General features: G+C 40.9%; 1 protein-coding gene across 1 annotated transcript in view; it reads left to right on the top strand.

Moving 5' to 3' along the window:
* The window catches only part of LOC309642897 (uncharacterized protein), a gene marked incomplete at its 5' end in the record, with an annotated part of 279,991 nt that overhangs the window by 115,924 nt on the left and 147,219 nt on the right, over nucleotides 1-16,848 (top strand). Inside the window, one exon of the mRNA XM_082424961.1 lies at nucleotides 161-311. Within this exon, the coding sequence (XP_082281087.1) occupies nucleotides 161-311 (151 nt within the window). The remainder of the gene's footprint in view (nucleotides 1-160; nucleotides 312-16,848) is intronic.

Below are 16,848 nucleotides of genomic sequence, written 5' to 3'. Positions count from 1 at the left end.
TAGTCTCCTGTCTCCAGTGAAAACATCTTCCCATTTTCCATGGAGCTTGGTTCTGAAAACGTCACCTAATGACAGCATTGCCTCAGGCCCAGTTTCCACCAGCTTGCCTGCAGAGTTGGTCAGCAACCCAAATGCAACTTGCAAACTCCTTTTGTTCCAGGAACTGCCTCTCAGCCCACATTTGGAGATCCTGATGGACTGCACCCTGGAGCCACCAATGGAAGCTCTTGGAAACCAGACAGCCCCAGTACAAGCTCCTAATTTAACCTCTGCCACAGCCCAGCCATCCAGTGGCAGCACAACTCAACCAGGTTTGTGGGTTTGACATCCCCAGTTTCCACCTTTGGCATCCCTGTCAGCATCCAGCCGGCCTTTGGAGACACCCCTGGCATTTTTCCCACTGGCACAGCCACTGCTTCTGGCTTAGAGCTGCTACCAGTATGCCCAGCACTGGGAACAGTAGCTCACTGTTAGCTAACACTATTGCAGACCCATTTGCTTTTGTGGGATCTGCAGCCCTTATAGGTAGTGGCAGCTTTGGGATGAGTGTGGCTGCCCAGGCCCCACCTCCATTCTGGAGCACTCAGCTTTGGTGCAGGACCAAGCAGAAACTAGTCCTCTAAGCTGGGGACACTTAGACCTGAGCAGCAGGGTTCTGCTGACTTATAGCACTCCACTTGCAAATGGAGAGTCCACTTCTACAGAGAGCAAATCTGTCCTGAAAGACACTTTGCTTCCTGCCTGTCGTCAGAGCACTTGGGGCTGGCCTTGCAAAGGCATGTCTGTGACTACTTGGGGCAAGTCAGCACCACTGAGAAGAGATGAGTGCCAGGTTACACTTTTGTTTCTCCTAGTGGTCACATCAGCTGGGATTCTTCATGCCAGAACACATTCGTTGTAGTGAAAGGGACAAGTACCATACTTATGTTGGGCAGTGCTTTTCTCATCGCCTTCTGTCAGAGCTCCTAGAGTCCCTCTGGCCACAGCACATGGACAGGATCAGCACCATTCTTGTGCCTGGAGATACTTCTCTTCATGCCTATAATCAGAGCACCTGAGGCACACCTGGCCAGAGTTAATCCTTAGACGTTGCAGCAGCCAGTGCCATACCTATGTTTGTAGGCCCTTATGTTCCCGCCTACAGTCAGAGCACCTGGGGCCCATGTGGTACAATGGAGGAAGACAGCACCAAACTTGTGCTTGGGGACCTTCCCACTCTAATTCTGACCTTCTGGGTGCTCATGGTCAAAGCAGTTCTGTTACAGTCAGAGGGACAATGTTATACATTTTTAGGGAGACGTTTCTACTTTTGCCTGCAGTGAGAATACCTGGTCATCCAGCCATGGTATTCTCTTTGAGTTTTGGGGGGCAGCACTACTGAGGAAGTACCTGTGCTTGGAAGCACTTTTGTTCCTACCTTTGGTCAGAGCAATTTCAACTCTGATGTGGTCACAGCAAGGATCAGCTTTGTCTTTGTGGCATTTTTGTCACTTGCGGGAGATAAAAGTGTAGGACCACCAACCTTCATTTTCTCCTAGTGCAAGATGCAGATCTCAGCAATTAAGAAGCAAAAGCTTCCATGAATGGACTTGCTGTGCTGGGAAGAGGCTCAGTTCCTTGTAGTTATGTCAAATAAACTTAACCTCTCTCCGTCTTCCTACTGCAAGCTGGAGGTCCTACACCTCAGGGTATTTGTGTGTGTCAGACAGTGTGGGACAGATAAAGTTGGTCAAAAGTCAACATTCAGGTCTTGACAAGTCCCACTGTTGAGAGTAGAAGAGAGCTCTGTACGTATCAACTGAACCCTTCCTGGCTTTGACTTTTAGCCTGAATGACCCAAGCTCTGGGTCAGTTTTCATCTCATCTTGGAAGTGGTAGGACACCCCTCTTCTGCTTACAGCTGCCCCTTCTCCTTACTCATTGCCTCAGTGGGCCCTTATCTTTCTGTCCCAGATTATGTATATAAAGCTTTGTTCTTGCTAATTCATTCCCTGCTCATGTGTCTTTGCTGTTTGACTCAACTTTAGAGGAAGAGTTGGTGTGTATGAATGCTGATGTGTTTGGCCAAACTTAACTGTGCAAAGTTTTCTGTAACCCAGTGAACAGGGAGTAGACGTGCCCACATTTGATGACTTCAGATGTTGAACTCTCTGGTCTCTGTGCTTCTAGTGTAAAGGATGGCAACCAGGAGAACATGAGATCCAGAGGACAAAGAGGCAGATGGTATCTTTCCCTTGCCTCTTCTCTCTGAGCTTCTATCCCACCATCTGGCCTCACTGTTAGGTGAGACTATTGCTGATGTGTGTTCAGAAACCACATTTTACAATTTTAGTCATTTAATAATGTTTCAGTGTCTCTTTTGGTGTCTTTTTCTTTAATCTAGGCTTGGGTCAGTTATCACACTTTACCCAGAAAGGATGGGCCTGGCATCTAGTCTCGTGGACCTGTGGGAATAAAGGCAAGAGGAGCTCACACCTACTCTGCAGTGATTGAAAATGTAAACATATTGCATATTATAGTTGTTATACTGCTTAAAAAATCAGAACATATCCCTTTTCAGGGGAGTAAGTAGATAGGGCCTATTTGGGAGAATAACCAGTGTGGTTTATTCATTCATTCATTCATTCATTTATTTTTGGCTGTGTTGGGTCTTTGTTGCTGCGTGCGGACTTTCTCTAGTTGCGGTGAGTGGGGGACTACTCCTTGTTGTGATGCGCAGGCTTCTCATTGCGGTAGCTTCTCTTGTTTCGGAGCATGGGCTCTAGGCGCGCGGGCTTCAGTAATTGTGGCACGTGGGCTCAGTAGTTGTGGTTTTCAGGCTCTAGAGCGCAAGCTCAGTAGTTGTGGTTCACGGGCTTAGTTGCTCCACGGCACGTGGGATCTTCCTGGACCAGGGCTCGAACCCGTGTCCCCTGCATTGGCAGGCGGATTCTTAACCAGTGCACCACCAGGGAAGCCCAACCAGTTTGGTTCTTGTCTATACCACGAAAATATCAAACTGCAAGAATTACATTTTCACCCAAATCTGGCTGACTTTAGAGTCCTGCTGTCTCCACTAGACTTAATTGTTAACAATTCAGTCTTTTCTAAGGCATTCCACAACAGGAGAACCTAACTTATGATGGGGGAAGGAGAAAAGTACAAGCATTTCCCCCAGAAACATCCATATTATTTTATTAGACATTTATTCAGTTATGACTTTATACTAGACTCTGCCCTAGGCCCTAGTGATAGAGAGTTGAAAGAAGTATCTTGCCCCAGAGGAGTTTACAATTTAATGGGAAGACAGATGAATACACCAAAAATTACAATTGGAAGGGTAAGTGTTAGAATAATGGGAGCAGGAATGAAGGACATAAAACCAGGTCAGTAGTAGAAGAAATCTGAGTTGCTCCTTAAAGAAAAAAGAGGAAGCAGCCAGGTGGAGAAGGGCAGTTTTCAGATCAAGTAAATGGTATGTGAAAAGTCCAGGAAGAAAGTGAGATCATGAGCCAGTGGGGCACCAGGCAGGAGTCAGGTGTGGCTGGTGACTGAATCTGGGTGTGGAAGTTGCTGCTGTAGGATTCAGAAGGGACAGATCGTGGATAAACATACCATGATGAGGCATTTGTCTATTATCCTGAAAGTAAGCACAGTCATGAAAGGATTGTGAGCAAATAAGGGCAAGATTGTATGTAGGGACTTCCCTGGCAGTCCAGTGGTTAAGACTTCAAGCTCCCAATGCAAGGGGCTGCACAGGTTCGACCCCTGGTTGGGGAACTAAGATCCTGCATGCTACACAGCATGGTCAAAAAAAAAAAAAAAAAAAGATAATATGTAGACTTTAGAAACATCTATGTGGTTGTGTGAGAAGGAAGAGTTAAATGGGAGCCAGAGCAGAGGCAAAGAAGCTTATAGGAAGCTTTGCAGTGACCCAGGCAAAGAGAAGACAATGAAGCCCTCACCTGGCAGTGAGAAAGGTGAGGAGGTAACAGGAGAGGGAGGTAAAGTAGGTAACTGCAACAAGACTAGCTGTATTCTAGTCATCTTTTGTGGGTAAAATGGACACAAGCAGTTTTGACAAAAATAATATACGTACATTTTTAATAGTGCAAGCTTTCTATGGAAGATCTAGATATTCAAAAGGCAATTCATTCACTCATTATCAATTTAACACATTTATTAAGCATCCGGGATGTGCTAAGGACCACTCTAGGTAGTAGCATCAATTAAAAAAAGGCAAAATCCCTGCCTTTGTAGAGCCTACATCCTACTGGGAGGGGAAGAAATAATAAACAATAAATATAAGTAAATTATCTGGTAAGTTAGCCAATAACAAATGCTAAGGAGTTTACAGCAGTATATAGGGATTGAGATTGTAGTAGAGAGAAGCATAAGTTTCATTTTTTAAAAAAAGTTTTTAAATTTTTAATTTTTGCGTGCGTTGGGTCTTAGTTGCGGTGCACGGGCTTCTCATTATGGTAGCTTCTCTTGTTGCAGAGCACGGGCTCTAGGCACACAGGCTCAGTAGTGTGGCACACGGGCGGTAGAGCATGCAGGCTTCAGTAGTTGTGGCACGTGGGCTCAGTAGTTGTGGTGCACGGGCTCTAGAACACAGGCTCAGTAGTTGTGGCGCGCGGGCTTAGTTGCTCCGTGGCACGTGGGATCTTCCTGGACCAGGGCTCGAACCCATGTCCCCTGCATTAGCAGGTGGGTTCTTAACCACTGTGCCACCAGGGAAGTCCCAAGTTTAATTTTTAAAAGGGTGGACAAAGCAAGTCTTAGTGCGAAGGTAGGATTTGGGCAATTGAGTGAGCCACACAGATACAAAGGAAAAGCATTCCAAATATTGGGACTAGGCACCACAAAGCCCAGAGGAAGGATGCCTGGTGGTCTCAGGAGCAGAAAGTAATCTAATGGCTCAGGAATGGGATCAAGAAATGGGAGAGTGGGAAGAGAGGAGGATGGAGAGGAAAGGGGGCTCCCAGGCTATGTAGGGCTTTGTAGGCTATCATAAGAAAGTTGTCTTTTATTTGGTGTTGAGAATGTTTAGCGGGTTTAGAGCAAAGAATGACATGATCTGACAAGTTTTAATAGGATTGTTTTGGTTGCCGGTATGATAGTAGAGCAGGAAGACCAGTAGGGAATCTAAGGCCATAGTCCAAATCAGGTGTAACGATGGCTTGGACACAGTGATAGCAATGGTGGTCAGATTTTGTACATATTTAGAAATATTTGCCATTAGGTTGGATGACAGGCGTGTGTGTAGATGAGGGAGAGAAGGTCATGGATTTGCTATCCTAACCTAGAGAATGATTTTGGCCTCATCAATGTATACTTGGTTATTGGATCCATGGAAACAGATGACTGAAGGAGAATTCATAGAAGGAGAAACTAAGAAAGGGAAAGCGGAAGGATAACAGATTCCTCAACACGTGTGGTTAAGATCTTGGCTGTATATTTGGGGGAAATGCTGAGATCTTAACTTCAACCCAACTCAATGGTAGATTTTAGATAGATTTAAGACACCAGGTGTTAAAAACAAAATTAGGATAATTTTTTAAAAAGTAGAGGAGATGATATTTATAATCTTGGGAAAAATCATAAAATACTGAGAAAAGTGACTCCACTGAAATTAAAAACCTTGTATTTAAAAATGATAAGATTAAAAGAAAGAGGACAGACTTCCAACTTCTCATCGAAAGAGAGAACTTCTCATTTCTCATTCATTCAGGAAATGAATTGGCAAGGCACAGACTGGGAAAATACTTGCAAAGCATGTATCTAACACAGGACTAGTGTGGGGGTTATATGAAGTCCTATAACTCAGTAATAGAATGTCAAGCCACTCAATAAAATATGGATAAAACATTCGGACAATCCTTTTATAAGGACAATTCACCAATGTCCAATAATCACATAAAAAAGTGCTCAACATTAGTCATCAGGAAAAGGACAATTAAAACCACAGTGAGATGCCATTACACACACACCAGAATGGATAGGGTTTTAAAAGCCTGATAACTTTAAATGTCAGCAGAGATATGGAGCAGCTGGAATTCTCCTAAACCTGAGTTAAGAGTATAAAATGGTACAACCACTTGGAGAAAAGTTCATGCAGTTTCTCATAAAATTGCATGAGAAACTACCCTGAGTCAACCATTTTATCCCTAAATATTTACTCAAGAGAAATGAAAACTTACATACATAAAAAGATTTGTTGTACCAAAATATTCATAGCAGCTTTATTCAAAGGAGAAATATTTCATCCATAAGAGAAAGGAAAGCAAACTTTGCTGTATTCACCCTACTCAGCTCTCAAAAGGAATGGATCCTGATACCAGGTAACAGGGAGCAATCACAAAAACTTAATGCTGAGTGAAAGAAGCCTTGCACAAAGGAATGCATCCTGTATGTTTCCACATATGGGAAATGCTGGAACAGTCCGAGTTAACCTGAAGTGGAAATAATCTCTGAAAGGTTGGGAAGGAGTGTGGGAAGACTGTCTGAACCCGGAGGTGCAGCTGGACCTCAGCAGTGAGCAGAGCAGGGAATTGCCAGCTCAGGGTCCAGGGTCACCCTTGGCTGGGGTGACCTCCAAGAGCTGAGCTTTTCTCTCCCGGGACTGCAGGCCTGCTGCAGATTTAGTTTATCATTTCACAGGTGAAGTTACCAGTTTAACGCTGCAGTATCAATTGAATAATAAATAGAAATGCTGGATGACATTTTGTTCAGTGAGATCAGCGGGTATGTGCATTTCTCTGCAGCAAATAAGCTGCACTTGGTCTTGATGGAAAGGAGGGAGGAAAGTGCAAATGGGAACTTCTGAACCTCTGCCCTTTTTCCTTCTCCTTTAAGTGAGATTTACAGTTGTCTTGTTATATTTTTACCTAACTTGTTAAAATGAGCAAATATATGAGGAAACATTTAAAGAAGGTAAAGCAGAGTGTATTTTAGATATTCTCGCTGCTGTAGGTAGAATTCTAAGATAGCCCCAAGATTCCCACCCCTTGGTGTAGACTTCCTGGGTCGTCCCCTCCCCTTGAGAAGGGCCTGTGAATATGATGTGCTTATCACTCTCAGTGATTATGCTCCCCTTTATGGCAAAAGAGACATCCTGTGTCGCCCGACCTAATCAGGCGAGTCCTTAAAAGTGAGGAGAAGCTGCAGCAGACTCTCCTGCTGGCCTGGATGAAAGCAAACGGCCTTGTTGTGGACCACCTTTAGAGGGGCCGTGTGGCTAGGAACTGAGGGCAGCCCCCAGCTGACATTCAGCCAGAAGATGTGACCTTAGTCCTACAACTGCAAGGAATAGAATTCAGCCAACAATTTGAATGAACCTGAGAGGATCCAGAGCCCCAGATTAGACCGTGATTTCAGCCTTGTGAACAGAAAGCTCTCTCTGAACAGAGAGCTCAGCTCCACTGTGCCTGGGCTTCTGACCTATGGAAACTATGCAATAATAAATATAAAATTAACTCATAATAAAAATGAATAAATAATAAATATTTAAGCCACTAGGTTTGTGGTGGTAATTTAAAAATTTTTTTTTAATTAAAAAAATTTTTTTTAACTTAATTTTTATTTTATATTGGGGTATAGTTGATTTACAGTGTTGTGTTTCAGGTGTGTGGCAAAGTGATTCAGTTATACATATACATATATCCATTCTTTTTCAGATTATTTTCCAATATAGGTTATTTCAGAATATTGAGTAGAGTTCCCTGTGCTATGCAATAGGTCCTTGTTGATTATTTTACATATAGTAGTGTGTATATGTTAATCCCAACCTCCTAATTTATCCCTCCCCACAGTGTTTTCCCTTTGGTAACCATAAGTTTGTTTTTAAAGTCTGTGAGTCTGTTTCTGTTTTGTAAATAAGTTCATTTGTATCATCTTTTTAGATTCCACATGTATGTGACATCATATGATGTTTGTCTTCCTCTGTCTGACTTACTTCACTCAATATGACAATCTCTAGGTCCATCCGTGTTGCTGCAAATGGCATTATTTCATTCTGTATGGCTGTGGAATATACAGTATGCCATTGAATATATGTACCACATCTTCTTTATCCATTCCTCTGTCTATGGACATTTAGGTTGCTTCCATGTCCTGGCTATTATAAATAGTGCTGCAATAAACATTGGGGTGCATGTATCTTTTCAAATTATGGTTTTCTCAAGGTATATGCCCAGGAGTGGGATTGCTGGGTCATATGGTAGCTCTATTTTTAGTTTTTTAAGGAACCTCCATACTGCTCTCCATAGTGGCTGTACCAATTTATATTTCCAGCAACAGCGTAGCAGGGTTCCCTTTTCTCCACACCCTCTCCAGCATTTATTGTCTGTAGACATTTTTATCGTGGCCATTCTGACTGGTGTGAGGTGATACCTCATTGTAGTTTTGATCTGCATTTTCATGCAGCATTTGAAAATGAATATACTCACATACCTAGTGCCTTTGGTAGTTGCTAGAAAGGTTTTCAATTCAGGAAATGTTACTAGAAGTAAGATGAGAGGCTGGCATGGAGGGCATTGCTTGAACCAGACCAGACCCCTTGGAAATCGAAGCACAGGGAGTCTTGGAAAGAGTCCCAGGAGAGCCTGGGAGGCATGTTCCCTGAGGTGAGGCAAGAGGAGGGGTCTTTCTCCTCAGACATGAGCTGGGTGTGTGCGAGCCAGGCATAAAACTTCATGCTCTGGATGTGACCAGAGTGTTTCTGTGCCCTTAGTTGGGATAAAGAATTTTGCCTGAGAAAAGAGGCTGGTTCTCTCACTGATGCGTGTAGTTGTATTAATGCTATTTAGTTGGGTGATTCATACTTTCACCATCATGTATGCCTTCTCTGTGGCTTGGTTTCCTGGGGTCTTTATTCTAAGGGGGGCATAGTGTAGAGAGCATGCTGAACCTTGTCCACTGTGAATCATGGGTGCTTTCATTTGGACATGTCCTTAGAGGGTGCCCATCCTGACTCATGACACCTCTGGCAGAGGGTTCTCCAGACTCTGTTCTCACCAGCCCAGTGAGTACAGCTGTGGCTTTGTGAGGCTGTCCCATTCTTGGGCAGCTTGAGTGGTTTGGAATAGGGCTTGTAAAGACGAGGTCCTTTAGATATGTGAACATTATTAATATCCCTTTCTAATTATCCCTCTTCTCACCACTTAAACATATTTTTTTCCCTTTAATTATTCTACCTCTCAAAAAAGTTCCAGAGCCACCACCCTCCTCCCTGGACACCCTATAGAAACTCTATGTCAAACAGTGATGCTCTTGGTAAACTAGTTGTCAACATGGCTCAAAGCCACCTTCTTCTGTTTAGCACTGACTAATATGGCTTTTCGGTTAACTATTAAGTTAGTTAATTTACATATTCTGACAGGCTTGAGTGAGCTTATGTGTGCCTGCAATTTTGCAAGGATCCAGGGAATAAAAATAAAATGCTCTCTTACTACCAGGGCTTAAAATTTAGCTGGAAAAATAGCATGTGAACAATTAATAAAATGACATATGATGAATATGTAATAATTATCTGCATAAATTAACAGCTTTGAAGAAATTCAAGATACTGTGTAATCCCCACTCTCTCCTTTTCTTTATTTACACCAAATTTTATGAAAGGTTACTCTTGGGAATGCTCAAACTCTCTGAGGAGATTAGTAGAGTGACCTCTTCCCCCATGGCAACCCCAGTCCCAGTTGCTGCAGCAGAGACTTCAGTGGCAAGTAGCCCTGATGCTATTTCCTTGTTCATATGCTGGAAAGGACCTGAATTAAAGAATGACACTATATTTCATGTGAAATGAGAATCCCCATGCAGGCCACTTCTGAAAGTTTGACTATTTTAGATTCTGCATATAAGTGAGATTGCACAGTGTTTGTCTTTGTGTCTGGCTTACTTCATTTAGTATCCTTCAGGTCCATCCATGTTGTTACAAATGACAAATTTTTTTTTAAAAAGGATGAATAATATTCCACTGTAAATATATAGTACATTTTCTTTATCCATTCATTTAACATTTAGGTTAAAAGGGGTAAAGGACTTGAGTAGACAGTTCTCCAAAGAACACATAGAAATGGCCAACAGGGATATAAAAAGATGCTCAAAATCACTAATCAGGGAAATGCAAGTCAAAACCACAATGAGCTATCACTGCACACCTGTTAGAATAACTATTATGTTAAAAAAAAAAAGAAAAGAGTTGGTGAAGATGTGGAGGAAAGGGAACCAATACTGGTGGAGGAAAGGGAACCAATACTGTTGGAGGAATTATAAAGTGGTGCAGCTACCATTTTATGGAAATGGTATGGAAAAAAGTATGGAAGGTACTCAAAAAATTAAAAATGGAACTGCTATATGATCCAGCAATCTTATTTTGGGATATTTATTCAAAGGAATTGAAATCAAGATCTCAGATACTTGCACTCCTATGTTCACTTCAGCATTATTCACAATAGCTAAGATGTAGAAATTATTTTTTGAAGTGAGGAACCCTCATTTTAATGTGAAATCCTCAATTTTAAAAGGGACAAATAATATAAATCAATGAAACTCTTTGCAAAACAACAAGAGGTCTACATTTGGTATTGATGTGTGCTGACCATTGTTCTAAGCACTTTGTACAAATTAAATTAACTCTGCAGTTCTAGGTGAGAATCATCTGTATGGGGGCCTAGAATGCAGGAAAAATGGCTTGGGGTCCCATGGCACAGATGGGTCAGCTGGAACCCTCACGGTGGAGGTTAGGGATGGCCTGAGCCCCATACTGTCCACTCTTCTGCTGACCTGGCCCAGTGCCAGACCCACATACTCTGCTGACACAGGGAATGTTTCCTTTCTCCAGCTCTCTTCATTTGTTTTCCCTTTCCTCTCCTTCTCTCTGTTTTCTGGGGTTTAGTGATGGGAAGTGGAAGAAGGAGCAATAAAACTTTCCAATAAAAATGCTAAGTTACAAGCTTTTGTTCCTAACAAGCCTCAGGCAAAACTCTCTGATACAACAGAGGAACTTAATTAGTGAATTGGACTTTTGTTCAGAACGTATACAAGAGTCTATAGGCACTGGGCAAACACTGTTCTCTCCTGATCTGTTGCCCTGGAGCTGTTACAAAGAAAGTGTCACTACCCTGCATTCCTACTTCAGGAAGAGAGACCCATCAGCCAAAGGGGGGCAATCTTTCCCACAGCTTATGCTGACGCTGTGGGGAGAATGCAGCCTCCAGAGAGGCTCAGATCTCTAAGGGTAGAGAGGGAAAATGGTAACACCACTGAGTGGCAGCCCATTGTACAGAGCGGCTGGGGTAGAGCCTCCAATAGATCTCACCCTCAAGGCCAAGGTCTCAAAGACTGTGTTTGGAGAAAATCTTATCAGCGATGCTTTCTCCTTTTTCTCCTCCTCTTCCTCTTCCTTCTACTTCTTCCTCTTCTCCTCCTTTTGCCTTCTCTTCCTCCTCTTCCCCCTCCCCTTTCCTTTTTCCTCCTACTTAAAAAAGTTACTTTTAAAAAATACTACGTAAGACAAGGTAGTTGAAACAATAAGGAATATTTCCCTGTTTCTTATGTAGTTACCTGAGAGAGTGTGTGTGTGTCTTTGTGTGTTGTAGAGGAAAGAGGGGGTAGTGGTTTCACATAGCAGATGGATGAGTGAAGGGCAGAACTCTGCTTTTAATGACAAAAGTGTCAGAGAAAAGGCTACAGTCTGAGGGACATGTGAGAATCAAAGGGACATGCATTCTTCTTTTTTGCATCTTTTGTGTAGGTGCTACTGAGGATCCCAGCTGGGGTAAAGTCAGGGGTCAAGAGGGCTCTCTAATATTGCATCAGTTGCTAGTTATAGCTACCTCAGCACAGTCCATAAGATGATATTGTCTTGGGGCAAAGGGTCCTCCATTGGATGGATAGACAGTGCCACAACTTCCTTCCTTTCCTCTACATCCTTAATAAATAAGCTTAGTTTAAGTCCTGAGTGTTTCTGCACTTTGGGTGTATTATGAAGGGTAGTGATAAACTGTAATCCTTCCCTTATTTATTTATTTATTTTTAACATCTTTACGGTAGTATAATTGCTTTACAATGGTGTGTTCGTTTCTGCTTTATAACAAAGTGAATCAGCTCTACATATACATATGTTCCCATATCTCCTCCCTCTTGTGCCTCCCTCCTACCTTCCCTATCCCACCCCTCTAGGTGGTCACAAAGCACCGAGCTGATCTCCCTGTGCTATGCAGCTGCTCCCCACTAGCTATCTATTTTATATTTGGTAGTGTATATATGTCCATGTCACTCTCTCACTTTGTTCCAGCTTACCCTACCCCCTCCATGTGTACTCAAGTCCATTCTCTATGTCTGTGTCTTTATTCCTGTCCTGCCCCTAGGTTCTTCAGAACCTTTTTTTTTTTTTTTTTGGATTCCATATATATGTGTTAGCATACAGTATTTGTTTTTCTCCTTCTGACTTACTTCACTCTTTATGACAGACTCTAGGTCCATCCACCTCACTACAAATAACTCAATTTTGTTCCTTTTTATGGCTGAGTAATATTCTGTTGTATATATGTGCCACATCTTCTTTATCCCTTCATTTGTTGATGTTGATGGACACTTAGGTTGCTTCCATGTCCTGGCTATTGTGAATAGAGCTGCAATGAACATTGTGGTACATGACTCTTTTTGAGTTATGGTTTTCTCAGGGTATATGCCCAGTAGTGGGATTGCTGGGTCATATGGTAGTTCTATTTTTAGTTTTTTAAGGAACCTCCATATTGTTCTCCATAGCGGCTGTATCAATTTACACTCCCACCAACAGTGCAATAGGGTTCCCTTTCTCCACACCCTCTCCAGCATTTATTGTTTGTAGATTTTTTGATGATGGCCATTCTGACTGGTGTGAGGTGATACCTCATTCTAGTTTTGATTTGCATTTCTCACATGATTAGTGATGCTGAGCATCCTTTCATGTGTTTGTTGGCAATCTGTATATCTTCTTTGGAGAAATGTCTATTTAGGTCTTCTGCCATTTTTGGATTGGGTTGTTTGTTTTGTTGATATTGAGCTGCATGAGCTGCTTGTAAATTTTGGAGATTAATCCTTTGTCAGTTGCTTCATTTGCAAATATTTTCTCCCATTCTGATGGTTGTCTTTTGGTCTTGTTTATGGTTTCCTTTGCTGTGCAAAAGCTTTTAACTTTCATTAGGTCCCATTTGTCTAATTTTGTTTTTATTTCCATTTCTCTAGGAGGTGGGTCAAAAATGATCTTGTGGTGATTTATGTCACAGAGTGTTCTTCCCATGTTTTCCTCTAAGAGTTTTAAAGTGTCTGGCCTTAAATTTAGGTCGTTAATGCATTTTGAGTTTATTTTTGTGTATGGTGTTAGGGTATGGTGTTAGGGAGTGTTCTAATTTCATTCTTTTACATGTAGCTGTCCAGTTTTCCCAGCACCAATTATTGAAGGGGCTGTCTTTTCTTCATTGTATATTCTTGCCTCCTTTATCAAAAATAAGGTGACCATAGGTGCATGGGTTTATCTCTGGGATTTCTATCCTGTTCCATTGATCTGTATTTCTGTTTTTGTGCCATTACCATACTGTCTTGATTACTGTAACTTTGTAGTGTAGTCTGAAGTCTGGGAGCCTGATTCCTCCAGCTCCGTTTTTCTTTCTCAAGACTGCTTTGGCTATTTGGGGTCTTCTGTGTTTCCATACAAATTGTGAAATTTTTTGTTCTAGTTCAGTGAAAAATGCCATTGGTAGTTTGATAGGGATGACATTGAATCTGTAGATTGCTTTGGTAGTAGAGTCATTTTCACAATGTCGATTCTTCCAGTCTAAGAACATGGTATCTCTCCCCATCTGTTTGTATCGTCTTTGATTTCTTTCATCAGTGTCTGATAGTTTTCTGAATACAGGTCTTTTGTCTCCTTAGGTAGGTTTATTCCTAGGTATTTTATTCTTTTTTTTGCAGTGGTAAATGGGAGTGTTTCCTTGATTTCTCCTGAGTTTTTGTTGTTACTGTATAGGAATGCAAGAGATTTCTGTGCATTAATTTTGTATCCTGCAACTTTACCAAATTCATTGATTAGCTATAGTAGTTTTCTGGTGGCATCATTAGGATTTTATATTATCATGTTATCTGCAAACAGTGACAGTTTTACTTCTTCTTTTCCAATTTGGATTCCTTTTATTTCTTTTTCTTCTCTTGTTGCCGTGACTAAAACTTCCAAAACTATGTTGAATAATAGTGGTGAGAGTCGGCACCCTTATCTTGTTCCTGATCTTAGAGGAAATGCTTTCAGTTTTTCACCATTAAGAATGATGGTGGCTGTGGGTTTGTCATATATGGCTTTTATTATGTTGGGGTAGGTTCCCTCCATGCTAACTTTCTGGAGAGTTTTTATCATAAATGGGTATTGAATTTTGTCAAAAGCTTTTTCTGCATCTATTGAGATGATCATATGGGTTTTCTTCTTCAGTTTGTTAATATGGTGTATCACATTCTTTGATTTGCATATATTGAAGAATCCTTGCATTCCTGGGATAAACCCCACTTGATCATGGTGAATGATCCTTTTTAATGTGCTGTTGGTTTCTGTTTGCTAGTATTTTATTGAGGATTTTTGCATCTATGTTCATCATTGATATTGGCCTGTAGTTTTCTTTCTTAGTGACATCTTTTTCTGATTTTGGTATCAGAGTGATGGTGGCCTCGTAGAATGAGTTTGGGAGTGTTCCTCCCTCTGTTATATTTTGGAAGAGTTTGAGAAGGATAGGTGTTAGATCTTCTCTAAATGTTTGATAGAATTCACCTGTGAAGCCATGTGGTCCTGGGCTTTTGTTTTTTGGAAGAGCTTTAATCACAGGCTCAATTTCAGTGCTTGTGATTGGTCTGTTAGTATTTTCTGTTTCTTCCTGGTTCAGTCTCAGAAGGTTGTGCATTTCTAAGAATGTGTCCATTTCTTCCAAGTTGTCTATTTTATTGGCACAGAGTTGCTTGTAGTAATCTCTCATTGATTCTTTGTATTTCTGCAGTGTCAGTTGTTACTTCTCCTTTTTCATTTCTAATTCTATTGATTTGAGTCTTCTCCCTTTTTTTCTTGATGAGTCTGGCTAATGGTTTATCAATTTTGTTTATCTTCTCAAAGAATCAGCATTTAGTTTTATTGATCTTTGCTATTGTTTCCTTCATTTCTTTTTCATTTATTTCTGCTCTGATCTTTATGATTTCTTTCCTTCTGCTGGCTTTGGGGTTTTTTTGTTCTTCTTTCTCTAATTGCTTTAGGTGTAAGGTTAGGTGGTTTATTTGAGATGCTTCTTGTTTCTTGAGGTAGGATTGTATTCCTATAAACTTCCCTCTTAGAACTGCTTTTGCTGCATCCCATAGGTTTTGGGTCAACGTGCTTTCATTGTCATTTGTTTCTAGCAATCTTTTAATTTCCTCCTTGGTTTCTTTAGTGATCTCTTGGTTATTTAGTAGTGTATTGTTTAGCCTCCATGTGTTTGTATTTTTTACAGACTTTTTCCTGTAATTGATATCTAGTCTTATAGCGTTGTGGTGAGAAAAGATACTTGATACGGTTTCAATTTTCTTAAATTTACCAAGGCTTGATTTGTGACCCAAGATATGATCTGTCCTGGAGAATGTTCCATGAGCACTTGAGAAGAAGTGTATTTGGTTGTTTTTGGATGGAATGTCTTATAAATATCAATTAAGTCCATCCTGTTTAATGTACCATTTAAAGCTTGTGTTTCCTTATTTATTTTCATTTTGGATGATCTGTCCATTGGTGAAAGTGGGGTGTTAAAAGTCCCTTACTATGATTGTGTTACTGGCAATATCCCCTTTTATGGCTGTTAGCATTTGCCTTATGTATTGAGGTGCTCGTATGTTTGGTACATAAATATTTACAATTGTTATATCTTCTTCTTGGATCTATCCCTTGATCATAATATAGTGTCCTTCTTTGTCTCTTGTAATAGTCTTTATTTTAAAGTCTATTTTGTCTGACATGAGAGTTGCTACTCCAGCTTTCTTTTGGTTTCCATTTGCATGGAATATCTTTTTTCATCCCCTCACTTTCAGTTTGTATGTGTCCCTAGATCTGAAGTGGGTCTCTTGTAGACAGCATATATACGGGTCTTGTTTTTGTATCTATTCAGCCAGTCTGTGTCTTTTAGTTGGAGCATTTAATCCATTTACATTTAAGGTAATTATTCATATGTATGTTCTTATTACCATTTTCTTAACTGTTTTGGGTTTGGTATTGTAGGTCTTTTCCTTCTCCTGTGTTTCCTACCTAGAGAAGTTCCTTTAGCATTTGTTGTAAAGCTGGTTTTGTGGTGTTGAATTCTCTTAGCTTTTGCTTGTCTGTAAAGATTTTAATTTCCCTGTCAAATCTGAATGAGATCCTTGCTGGGTAATCTTGGTTGTAGGTTTTTCCCTTTCATCACTTTAAATATGTCCTGCCACTCCCTTCTGGCTTGCAGAGTTTCTGCTGAAAGATCAGCTGTTAACCTTACGGGGATTCCCTTCTATGTTATTTATTGTTTTTCCCTTGCTGCTTTTAATATTTTTTCTTTGTATTTAATTTTTGATAGTTTGATTAATATGTGTCTTGTCATGTGTCTCCTTGGATTTATCCTGTATGGGACTCTCTGCACTTCCTGGACTTGACTATTTCCTTTCCCATATTAGGGAAGTTTTCAAATATAATCTCTTCAAATATTTTCTCAGTCTGTTTCTTTTTCTCTTCTTCTTCTGGGACCCCTATAATTCGAATGTTGGTGCATGTAATGTTGTCCCAGAGGTCTCTGAGACTGTCCTCAATTCTTTTCATTCTTTTTTTTGTTATTCTGCTCTGCGGTAGTTATTTCCACTATT

Source organism: Balaenoptera physalus, assembly GCF_965194825.1.
Source record: "Balaenoptera physalus genome assembly, chromosome: 14".
In the NCBI taxonomy this organism is placed as follows: domain Eukaryota; kingdom Metazoa; phylum Chordata; class Mammalia; order Artiodactyla; family Balaenopteridae; genus Balaenoptera; species Balaenoptera physalus.
Note: the sequence above shows the minus strand (reverse complement) of the source record. Positions and strands in the feature narration are given on the sequence as shown.